The following is a 12,946-nucleotide window of genomic DNA, read 5'->3' as shown; positions in this document are numbered from 1 at the left end:
TGGTGGCCTGTATACAGTAGCCAGTACAAACATCACAGGATTTATCATTAACACTTGTTTCTTTGGATAACGTTATATGAAGCACCATTACTTGAACGAATTATACTTGAAACCCAACCTCTGAGAGATACTGAAAATATTTCTATAAATTGTAGCAACACCTCCCCTTTACCTTTTGGACGCGGTTCATGTTTGTAACAGTAATCTTGGGGTGTAGACTCGTTTAAAGTAATGTAATCATCTTGTTTTAGCCAGGTTTCTGTCAGACAAAGCACATCTAGTTTATGGTCAGTGAACATATCATTTACAAAAAGTGCTTTTGAAGAAAGGGATCTAATATTTAATAAGCCAAGCTTTATCATGTGTTTATCTGTATTATATCGTTTTTTATTTGTTGAACATCAATTAAATTGTTACTATTACTTTGGTTTGGATGTTTTCTGTATTTTCTAGTTCGGGGAACAGACACAGTCTCTATAGTGTGATATCTAGGTGAAAAAGTTTCTATGTGCTGAGAGTTAACTGACTTTGGTGACGTGAGGCGGCTAGCAGACGATCGGTTTAGCCAGTCTGTCTGCTTCCTGACCTGGGCTCCAGTTAGTCAAGTACAAACTCTAAGACTATGTGCCATATTTCTAGAGAGAAGAGCGGCACCACCCCAAGAGGGATGAACACCATCTCTTTTCAACAGGTCAGGTCTGCCCCAAAAATTCTTCCAATTGTCTATAAAGCCTATGTTATTTTGCGGGCACCACTTAGACATCCAGCCATTAAGTGACGACAGTCTGCTATGAATCTCATCACCACGGTAAGCAGGAGCGGACCAGAGCATATTACAGTGTCTGACATCGTACTTGCAAGTTCACACACCTCTTTAACATTATTTTTGGTGATCTCCGACTGGCGAAGTCGAACATCATTAGCGCCGACGTGGATAACAATCTTACTGAATTTACGTTTAGCATTAGTCAGCACTTTTAAATTTGCCAAGATGTCAGGCGCTCTGGCTCCGGTAAACAATGGACTATGGTGGCTGGTGTCTCTATTTTCACGTTCCGTACAATAGAATCGCCAATAACTAGAGCACTTTCATCAGGTTTCTCGGTGGGTGCGTCACCGAGTGGGGAGAACCTGTTTGATGTTCTGATCGAACGGAAGAGTGGTGTTTTGACCCGCGACTATGCCGCCTCACTGTCACCCAGTTGCCCTGCTGCACGGGCTCAACCGAAACCGAACAATGTACAGGACTCCTTGAGCTAGTCGCATCCAAAGCAGTATCTACAGCCCTCACATTCTTACTATCCTCAACTAAAGTTTGGATGCGTGTCTCTAGTTCTAAAACCTTCTCTGTCAGCCTAACTATTTCCCTGCATTTATCACATGTGAATCCTCGCTGCTGACAGAGACAGATAAACTATACATGTGGCAAACAGTGCAAACAACAATAGCAGGAGAAGAAGCCATTACTCACCGTGATTGATGAATGATACCAACTTAACTTACCACTTACCACTGTTGTTTGATGAGCTCATGAAAACGGAGCGAGGAAAAATAAAATAATAATAGGCGCGAATAGAATGCAAATGGAACCACGAGTGACAAGCTAACGGGCTAACAAGCTGCACTCGCGGTTTTTAAAGGAGAACGATCAAATTAGTTAGATTAGTTTGAAAGATAACACCAGAAATATGGTGGGAATTAAGTTATATATTATCACTTTAGACAAAAGGGATTGAAAGTAAAGTAGAGATTCAATAAAAAGCGAAGGTACACGGAGCTACAAACACAAACCTCTCAGCAGCACAACTAAGTTTCTTATTAGATCCGACACAGCACTGTGGCAAGGTCTCAGAGGTGAAATAATTTCCTGAGAGCAATTACAGGCACCAGGAATTCCCATGATTGCTATTATATTAAAAGGTATGACTATAAAAGCGAATTATAATTGAACGATCACCATTTATCTGAATAAGGCTCCATCTTTCCCTGCATCACAAGGGGAAATGCTGACCGTTTAAGCTACCAATTTAGTGTACATTCATAATTGTTTGAAGCAGCTTCAGTCTTCTTTGCGTGTGTCTGCAAACACTAATTATATTACTGAATCCAGTAATTTTTTTCTTCCATCTTAAAGGAGACATTTATAGGATCTTGAATGCTTTAAATTTGCAATGTAATGGAAGTAGAAAAAATAAATAAATAAATAAAATTAAAAATCCGTACTGTGATCTACATCCACATTGGAAAAGAAAACAAGTGTGGGCGGAGCTAGTTCCTCTGTTTTTGATTGGATGGAGGCAAATTTGAATGCAAGTGGAATGTACAAAAGGAGTGTTGTTTACGCAGACTAATTGATTGGAGAAGTACCCAAAACTGTTTGGTTTACCAACATTTTTCAAAATACCTTACATACAGTACAGGTTTAGAACGACGTGAGAATGAGTATATGATGGCAGAATTTTAATTGTTGGGCGCACTATTCTTTAAAATGCATTTAGAAAGTAGATAGGGTGAATTTCTATTTTGTGCTGACTTTAAATGCATACCAATTTTCCTGCTTTTAATCCCATTAAAAGACAAAAATTGCATTTGGAGTGTGTCTGTAAATTGAATGCAAAACACACCTCCTAAAGGATGTTTCTAACCCCATTAATTTAATATAATTTCTGTTAATCCATCCATAGCCTGAATAAACGATTTAAGATCCTCCTTTTGAGGAAGAATCTCTGAAAGGAAGATGATCCAAAATCAGCATAATGACTGATTCTCAAATCCTCTGACAAAGTCCTATAATGAGAGTTTGGTGAAGCCTCCTGTGTTCCTGATATAAGTATTCAGCTGTTCCACTGAATTGTTTCACTCCATGCATTTTTAATATCTACCCTGTCACAGCTGGTTTTGATCAAGCACATGTGTTGTTATGTCACCTGCTGCTAAAGTGGAACAAATAGATTGCATTTAACATTGACATTTATATCGTTTGCTCTTGGGCTGGAATGCAAAACGGGTGATTGCTGCCCTCTCAGCTTTATCATTACCACATTCGCTCAGTGGTGATAATAACAAGTCAGCATTGCTGGCTCCTCTCCAGTAAAGTGTGTGTGCACCCTTTTATCTTTTGTACACTGTTAATACAGAACATTTCAAGACTAGATGTTTGGTTGGTGTGTGGGATTTGAACTTGTGAAGGCATCACTTTTAGCATGCTCCAAAATATCTAATGTTAATAAAACAGAAACTAAATTACTTACAACTATACAGTTCTACAGTTCCAGAAGTAAAAGATCCCAAAATGGAACTTGATTTTTAGCACTGAAAATTAAAATCTTATTAACATTAGAAACCTGAGAGAAACTGCACCACCCATAATTCTTTTTTTTTTTCTTTTTTTTATACGTTCATTTTACGTCATTTTAAAGCATTTTTATGTAGCAAAAATGCTTTAAAATGATCAAAACTGAATGTGAAGACATTTGTATGATGTTACAAAAGATTCATATTTTAAATAAAATCAAATCAGCATAGAAGAATGATTTCTGAAGGATCATGTGGTACTGAAGACTGGAGTCTTTCCATGACAGGAATAGTCAAATTTTGAAGTGTAATAATATTTCACAATATTAATGGAATATTGATCAAATAATTACAGCCTTGGTGAGCATAAGAAACTTTTTTGCTTCATCTTGAATGTTTTTGTGCACAAAACCTTAGCTAACATTTAGAAGTGGATTTCAGGGAAAAAAGAAAATAGCATAAAATGCTACAAAAGTGCAGAATATGGCACCGTTAAAGTGGCAAAATCATCCGCCCATTTGAACTTGACTTTAAAAATGTTGCTCGGTTTGTTCAATTTGTTTCCCACAGCCTAATGTACAGACAAGTCCAGGCAGAGAGACTGAGTCATGCTGGCATTATTTTTATTTTATTTTTTTCAGGCAACACATGAACGTCAGTGTGATTAGTGTGAAGATGAATATATAAAACTGGACTCCATGACGCGGTTTGTTTCCCAACTGCATGAATACCCACTGAAAAATTTAAAAACAAATGTAAAATTCTAATGATGCCTGCAGGAAGAATACAGGTGTATAATGTGAGTGAGCATTTGGGACGTGGTTGTGTTTGATTTCCGTGAGTCCGTTTGGTTCATTACTGCAATTTGAGCTAAAAGAATCCAGAGGAAGGCAGTTTTTCTCTATGTGAGGTGAGAGATTGTGACCTACTGTGTCTTTGCGGCGTGACAGCAGCTTAGGCCTAGAGGTGTTTGTACTTTAATGTATGTTGAAGCAGTGTTACGAAACCCCAGGGTTTTAATATTATATTTTCTAGGTAAAAAAGTGACCATCAGTGATATTTTGAAAGTAATATAAAAATATGCTATGAGTTCTAAATAATTATGCACTTTATATATGTACTCCACTGTTGTTTTTAAACAAGTCTCTTAAAGGCTCCATTTATTTGCTTAAAAATAATGTAAAATTGTGGAAATATTATTACAATTTTAAATAATATTATTTTTTTTTTACCTTTGATGGTAAAGCTGAATTTGATCAATGAATGCATTTTGAATGCTTTCTGGCTGAATTAAAGTAAACATTTCTAGTATAGAACAGTAGTATATGTTGAAACAGACAAATAGTATATAAGAAAAATATTAGGGCAAAACATCTGGCACACCAATTATAAGATTTTTTTCTTTTTTTCTCTAGTCGATTCATTCAATTTGTTTTTCTTTTTCCATAGTGTGCCGCTTTGATTTATTATTTGTTCCTCATCAGTCAGCCCATTTGAAAGGTATAATCAAGCTAATTACTGATTACAGACTTCTTCCTTTTTTTATTGTCTCTCATGTCATGTGAGGACAATGGGAATCGTAGTTTCTGCCCACACTATGGGATATGCTGGAGTTAAGACTACTTTATCTACTAACAACTATTACTTGAAACGCAGATGGCTTGTATTGAATGGACTCCTCCATAATAATTATCCTAAAACTTGATTGACTCACAAAACAACAGAAACTACTACAGTATTATTATAGTACAGTGATTGTATCAGATGAAAATTACTTTACTTTGAGAAATCCCACAGTACTGCATGTTTACAATGGTAATACCATGCCATATGTCCAAAAAATGTTTCTACTATAGAATTAGTCTTCCTTCCTTTCCTCCTTCCTTCCTTCCGTCCGTCCATCCATCCATCCATGGAACATATAGTACAAGAAGCTATTTTAAACAATTTTTGTGACGGTTCAATTCCCATTGACTTCCATATGAAAGTCAATGGCAACCGAAACTCTTTGGTTACCTACATTCTTCAAAATATCTTCTTTTATGTTCCACAGAAGAAAGAAAGTCATACAAGTTTGGAAAGACATGAGAGTGAGTAATTGATTTTGGGCTGACTATCTTTTTAATTGTAAATATTTACCAGTTACTTTAATATTGACTATTCAGAATCCAGTATCCAAGAGTGCAGTATAATAATGATCTCTAGCGTTGTGTCCCTGTGTGGACTAATAGTGATCCTGACTGGCAGGTGACAGCTGTCGGCGTGTGCTTGGTCAGCTCTTCAGATGGATTTCCATGACTATAGTTCCAGTGTGTGTGTGTGTGTATCCGATCAGTACAGCTATATCACATTCACTTCTTCTGCATGAAATAGACCTGTCCTCTGTGCCTGCTAATGATACGCAGTATGAAACCGTGATTGGATGTCAACATGATTGATGTGGGTGTGGAGAGGGAGGGTCCAGCGCTCTCTTGGGCCATTATCTCTTCAAATTATATCAAGGCTGTCTCGTTAGTCGTTCTTTTGGTGCTGCTCGATTGCCGTGATGACCGAGGGCATCGAGTCCAAAAGCAGAGGACAAATCTCCGCCGAAAGAGCTTTAAAGTGATGTTCTGTGAGAATAAATGCTGCTGAGTTTGGTTACATTTCACAAAAAGGACAAATTAAATTCTATGTATTTTGTTTAAATTGTGAATCGTGTCTAACAGAATATATTTATCCCTGCAGTCCATCCGTGAGGTGACGGGTTATGTGTTGGTGGCTCTGAATCAGTTCGACTATCTTCCTCTGGAGAACCTGCGTATCATCCGAGGCACTAAACTGTATGAAGGACGCTATGCCTTGGCCATCTTTCTCAACTACAGACGGGATGGCTACTTCGGCCTTAGACAACTCGGCCTCAAGAACCTGACAGGTATCTCTGTCTGTCTGTGTGCCTCTGTTTCTCGCCAAACAAATTCCCATCACACTTGGTTTTGTGCAGTGTTTTGTGTCTGATAGAAATACGCAGGAAAGAGCCTGTGGGCTCACAGCAGATATCATCAGCAGAGAGGATGGATCAGGTAGCAGCACTTTTTTACTAAAACATATTGATCAGCTAATTATATGATGTAGATGTGCACTGTGCATTTAATTTTTTTTTTTTTTTCTCAATTCAGTAAAATAATTGTTATTACATACTATTTTTAATAAAAAAAGTGAAGACTTTTAGCTTTATATTAAGAGGTTCCACAAAAATATGACATTTATCATTTAGGAGTTATAGCCATTTTAAGCAAAGTACCTCCATTTTCAGGGGCTCAGTAGCATCGGGACAGTTGACTAAGAAGAGGTTAATTGGTGCTGTCCATTCCCTTGTTACTTCAAGACAAATTAAGCAGATCTGGAGTTGATATGAGGTATCAAATTGGCATTTGGAAGCTGTTTGACTGGTGCTACCAATATGAAATCCAAGGAGATCTCGATGAAAGTGAAGGATGCCATCGTTAAGCTGAAAAAACAACATAAATCTATAGGAGAGATAGCAAAAACCTTAGGTGTGGCCAGATCAACGGTTGGCTACATTCTTTAGAAGAAAGCAAGCACTGGTGAGCTCAACAACATCAAAAGGCCTGGAAGAGCACGGAAGACAACTAAAGTGGATGATAACAGAATTATTTCCTTGGTGAAGAAAAACCCCTTCATAACATCGACAGAAATCAGAAGGCACATCATTGTCAAAATCTACAATCAAGAGACACCTTCATGAATGTAAATACAGAGGGTTTACAACAAGGTGCAAACCACTGGTAACATTCAAGAAAGCAAGATTAGACTTTGCCAAACATCTAAAAAATCCTCCCATGTTCTGGAATAAGATTCTTTGGACTGATGAAACCAAGATTAATTTACCAAACTGATGGGAAGAGAAAAGTATGGTGAAGGTAAGGAACAGCTCACGATCCAAAGCACACCACATCAAGTGCCAAACATGGTGTTATGGCATGGGCATGTATGGCTGCCAATGGAACAGGCTCACTGGTGTTTATTGATGGTGTAACTACTGACAGAAGTAGCCTGATGAATTATGAGGTCTTTAAGGCTATATACTCTCTGCTCACATTCAGCCAAATGCTACAAAACTGATGAGACACAGCTTCACAGTGCAAATGGATAATGATCCTAAACTGCGAAAGCAACTCGAAGACTTTTTGAAGGCAAGGAAATGGGATATTCTTCAATGGCCAAGTCAGTCGTCTGATCTCAATACAATAGAGCATGCTTTTTAGTTACTGAAGACAAGACTGAATGCAGAAAGCCCCACAAACAAGGAGCAACTGGCAAAGCATCTCCAGGGAGGAAACTCAGAATTTGGTGATGTCCATGGGCTCCAGACTACAGGCAGTCATTGACTGCAAAGGATTTTCATCCAAATATTAAAACCGTGCTCATATTTACTATTATGTCTCTTTGTCCAAATACTATTGAGCCCCTGAAAATGGAGATACTTTGCTTAAAATGTAACTCCTAAATGGTAAATACCATAAAAGGGATAGTTCGCCCAAAAATTTTAATTCTGTCTTAACTACTCACCCTCATGTCGTTCCAAACATGTAAGACCTTTGTTCACCTTCAGAACACAAATTAAGATATTTTTGATGAATTCTGAGAGCTCTCTGACCCTCCATAGACAGCAAGGATCCTTACACTATCAAGGTCTAGAAACATAGTAAGGACATCGTTAAAATAATCAATGTGACATCAGTGGTTCAACTGTAATTTTACGAAGCTACGAGAATACTTTTTGTGTGCAAAGAAAACAAAAATAACGACTTTATTCAACAATTCTTGATTGTTTTATTTCAAATCCATTGCAGTGGTATATAATGGCAAGAGCACAAAAACAATATATATCTATACAAGACTATGAAGCTATATACACACACTACCCTTCAAAAGTTTGGAGTCTGAGGGATCATGTGATTCCGAAGACGGGAGGAATGATGCTGAAAATTCAGCTTTACTAACATGGGAACTAACTGCATTTTAAAATAGAAAATAGTAATATTAATATGTAAAAAAAAATATATATTATTTTGATCAAATAAATGCAGCTTTGGTGAGTATAAGAGACTTCTTTTACAAATTTGTTGCAGCTGCTGCCGGTCTCTCTTCTCCTCACTGAATAATGCTAATTTAACCACAAGTTGTAATTATCTCTTGAATTAAATCTACGTTAATTTCCAAATAAGGTTGTTTGTCTCATTTTAGAGTGGAACTTCTTGAGAGTCAGCAGAAACATATTACGGAGAGAAGACTACATAACCCTTTGACCCCTTCAGAAAGGACAGGCTTGATTTGATGGTTAAGCTCACTAATAGGTGCTGTGTGTGAGAATAATGCTGTAGGCAAAGTGTTTTTTTAAACTCCCTCCTTTTGCGCACACACACACAGAGAGAGAGAGAGTACTTCTAAGTATGTTTTCCCATGCCCAAGGCCCTTTTGTTGACCCAAAGGGGTTAAGGATGAGAGAGAAATAGAGACAGACAGCCATCAATATGCCCACCAGAAACGATTGCTGCCCAGCCATGATGAATTTTTTATATACTCTATACATTTGAGGTTTACTTACTTTGTTAAAGTTGGATTTATAATTGGGCAGAGAGTCCATTTTTAATGATCTGCCTACAATGACATCTGTAATTATCTGTGTACTGCTTATGATTACATGATTAGCTATAACCTACTAATATGAATGTGCTTAGAATTATTCCATTATTCCAGTGTCCCAGGCAGAGATGAAAGTATGCATCTTGTTTTCTAAGACAGAGCACCCTGATGGTTAATGGATCCTTTGATATAAAATGCAGTTGTTGTCATGTTCGTCTCTCCCATGTTCTTAATCTCCTTCACTGTTGGCAAGTAGCTTTCATATATGTGGTCGCAGCAGCTATATAACGGTTTTGCATCTGCATAAATCATTCAAGCAAACCTTTGAATCTTAAGGTTGCAAATAATTTAATTGTTAATCAGTGTAAACAACTTAATTTTGAAAATGGCTTTATGGCTTTATGTCTTTATTTATTTATACTACATTATGTTGATATGTATTATTGAATAAATTGTAATATATTTTGCTTAAATTTAATGTCATTTTAAAATGTTTCTAAAATGTTTCTTCTGTGGAACACACACACAAAAAAAAAAGTATCTTTTTTTGTATATCCAATGAAAGTCAATGGGGTCCAATGTTGTTTCAATTCCAGCATTCTTCAAAATACCTTAATTTGTGTTCTGCAGAAGAAATAAACTCATACTGTACATGTTTGGCACAACATGAGTTAATAATAATAGAAAATATTGCCATATAAATATATATATATATATCTCTTCAGGGTGTTACAAGACTTGTATGCAAGTTTTATTTTGGGGTAAACTGCTCTGATAACACATGGTTGTTTACCAAATAAATAAATAAACGTGCATTAAATATTTATTTTGAAGTGAAATTGTTGTATTATTCCAGAAGAAAGAGGCATCTGAGAAACATACTGTATGTTGTGGTCATCTTTATGGCGTTTTCAAGGTTAGCGCTCATGGATCAGAAATATTTGACTGTGGAATAAAGTCAAGTATTAAGTATTCTAGAGGTCTGTGTAATAATGTAAAACAATAATAAAGAGTATTCTGTATTCTATTCTTCCATGCCAGTATTTGCAGACCATCTGATGAATAGAGAGCTCTGACCACACACTACTCTCATGCCAGTAGGTCTCAGTATGTACCATGAAAAGCAATTAGGCCAGAACTGTTAATCCATACAGATTACAGTCCATATCAGATCAACTGATCCAGCCTGAATAATGGTGTTAAAATCCCCATATTTGAGCAAAACAGCAGAACTTAGAGAGCAATAGCCTTTCTCCTATATTTTATAATTAAAGAATATATTTTTAATTTAGTCTGAGCCTCAGTATCTATGACTGATTATCGTGAAATGATAGACATAAAAACATTTTCATAGAGAAAGTTGTGTAAAGTACAATTTGCATGTTTACAAAAGCTACAATTTTGCAGGGATACAAACAAAAGGCTTTTTCCCTTTACTGACATTTAGAAAGCACATATCCACGGGCTTTCGTTTTGTCCTCTTCTATCTTGTTGTTGTCTATTTGAAATCATGCCAAGCAGCTGAGCACAGTCTAAAGAGAACATGTAATTTCTCTCTCCATCTGCTGGCTGTGTGTTCACCCAAATGCTTGGTAAACAGCAGTGGCATCTTTAGATCAATCCTCGTCACATTACATATCTTCTCAAATGCAACAATTTATGAATAAGGACATATAGAAAATGAGAGAAGGTAATATGATTGAATTGTATTTTCATTACAGAACAAAAACATTAATAGTAATGAATATTAAGAGAATTAATTACATGTATTACTAATAATTGCTTAAAATTATAAATAAAATAAAACGATTTAGTAACCATTGTTTTGTTTTTTTTGACAATTGTATTTGTACTGTTACAGTAAATATGTTTTAAATATATTTGAATAATAATATCATTTTAAGTCACCCTGAAGCTGGTGGTTGAGAACAACTGTGCTTCAGTGTTCAGAACTAGACATTTTAGAAAGGCTCTGGTTCCTTCTTTATCATAGATCTATGTGATCTTTATCGTCCAACAGGTGAATATTTATTTTCATGTATTTATTGCTGTTTGTTTGTAGTAGCAGTCATTTAAATGAAAGCCTACATACGTAATAGTGAATGTGTTTGTACAAGACAGTGTGCCTAGACACATCTTTGCTGCCTCAGTGATTGTTAAGCCCTGTTTATTCTCCACGCTACTGTAAGCCATTACAGATTCTTGATGGTTTACGAGTCTCATCTCTCAGCTTGAATCCTCATCTATATGCGTGTTCACATATGTCTGATTAAATGAGCAGTCTTTATGTAAAGTCCCCTCACACACTTCTAAACATCAGCGAGGCTTATGTCTTCAGGTTTCATATTTCCACCAGGTAACGCTGGCTGTTCATATGCTGCACAAACCCCTCAGTTCAAGGTGGAGGTCATTCTGGTTCTATTTTTATTACAGTTAATTTAGTGTTTTGGTCTGGATTGTGTCGAATTTGCCATGCTAAATAATGATGATTTTAATTTAATTTAATTTAATTTAATTTTATTTTATTTTATTTTATTTTATTTTATTTTATTTTATTTTATTTTATTTTATTTTATTTTATTTTATTTTATTTTATTTTATTTTATTTTATTTTATTTTATTTTATTTTATTTTATTTTATTTTATTTTATTTTATTTTATGCATCTGAATTAACAGTTAATTAAAACAAACAATAATAATTACACAAAATTAACACAATAAAAATACATTTTATTTATTTTTATATGTTGTTTAAATGTATTTAAGTTTAATTTAATTTAGCTTATTTTGTCCAATTAGTTTTAACATATAATGAAGTTATAGTTATAGCACATAATGCATGAGCACTTTTGATGCACAGTGAAGTAATAAAAAAGTAATAAAGTGACTTGCACAAAATCAAGAAAAAAAAAACATTATTATTATTATTATTATTATTATTTTACCTGCAGTTTTATTTTATTTTTTATGTTAATTAAATGTATTATGATACATTTAATGAAGCTTTTTTTGCCATGCATGATGCTTTTAAATAGAGAAGTCTGTTTTTAAAGTTAAAAATTTAAGACAGTCTACAAAAATGCTGGTTTAAATCTCACTTTTTGAAAGAATAACATATATATTTTGCACATACTGTATATGTGTGTCTGTCGTCACAGAGAATATAGTTTAATATTGTCTCAGTGGTGTCATTCCAGCATACTGGCAGCTGGACAGTTCCTAAAGGCTTATATACATATGAAGTAGAAACATCTCACTTTCAAGGCCCTTCAGACTGTGTCCGGGCACCCAGAACAGGTAGACATGAATTTTAAAACTCTGATCTGAATTTTACAATTTGCAAGTCAGCCAAGGCAAGCCTAGTAACATCTTGGCGGTTTGTCATCTTACATCTTGACATGTCCGAGAGGTTGGCAGGGGTTGCAGCAAATATTCAATATTTTAATATACTCTCAGTCTGTGAAGTTCCTGGCAGCTCCTGAATCAATAAGGACGTGACGTGTGGTATTAGAAATCTGGACAGTTATTTAGCACTGGGGAACATTTCACTACACTCGTCTTTGGATGGATTGAGCTATTGTAATCCGAGCAATATGAGATTATTAAGTACATAATAATTTTTTTAAAAGTTAAGTGAACTTGACAGTTCAATTACCCTTTTTTTTAAATTATCATTTACTTAAAAATTTTAAGGCAAGGGGTTTCCTCAATTTATTTAAGTTAAGTCAACTTATCACTTTTTACAGTGTAATTATGCTTTAATATATCATACAACATTATAATGTCACAATAAAAACTCATGCTGACCACGTTATTCCGGGAATTTATAACTTCTGTGTGAAAAGGCTGAAATGAAATGAAGAAAGCAAAGCTAATGCCATCTCACCGGTCTGTTGCTCAGAAGGCTGAGAGGGGAACAGCTCCATTAATAATGAATCCAGTATCATCATTATGCAGCAAAATGTTTAAACTACACAGAATATCACAGCTTCAAACACTTTT

At 35.4% G+C, this 12,946-nt stretch overlaps 1 protein-coding gene across 1 annotated transcript in view; it reads left to right on the top strand.

The window, feature by feature from the left end:
• Positions 1-12,946, top strand: part of si:ch73-383l1.1 (receptor tyrosine-protein kinase erbB-4) — a 189,299-nt gene that overhangs the window by 130,915 nt on the left and 45,438 nt on the right. The window contains exon 3 of the mRNA XM_058778574.1: positions 6,022-6,208. Within this exon, the coding sequence (XP_058634557.1) occupies positions 6,022-6,208 (187 nt within the window). The remainder of the gene's footprint in view (positions 1-6,021; positions 6,209-12,946) is intronic.

This window comes from Onychostoma macrolepis, chromosome 01 (assembly GCF_012432095.1).
Source record: "Onychostoma macrolepis isolate SWU-2019 chromosome 01, ASM1243209v1, whole genome shotgun sequence".
In the NCBI taxonomy this organism is placed as follows: domain Eukaryota; kingdom Metazoa; phylum Chordata; class Actinopteri; order Cypriniformes; family Cyprinidae; genus Onychostoma; species Onychostoma macrolepis.
This window is presented reverse-complemented; position numbering and strand designations above follow the sequence as displayed.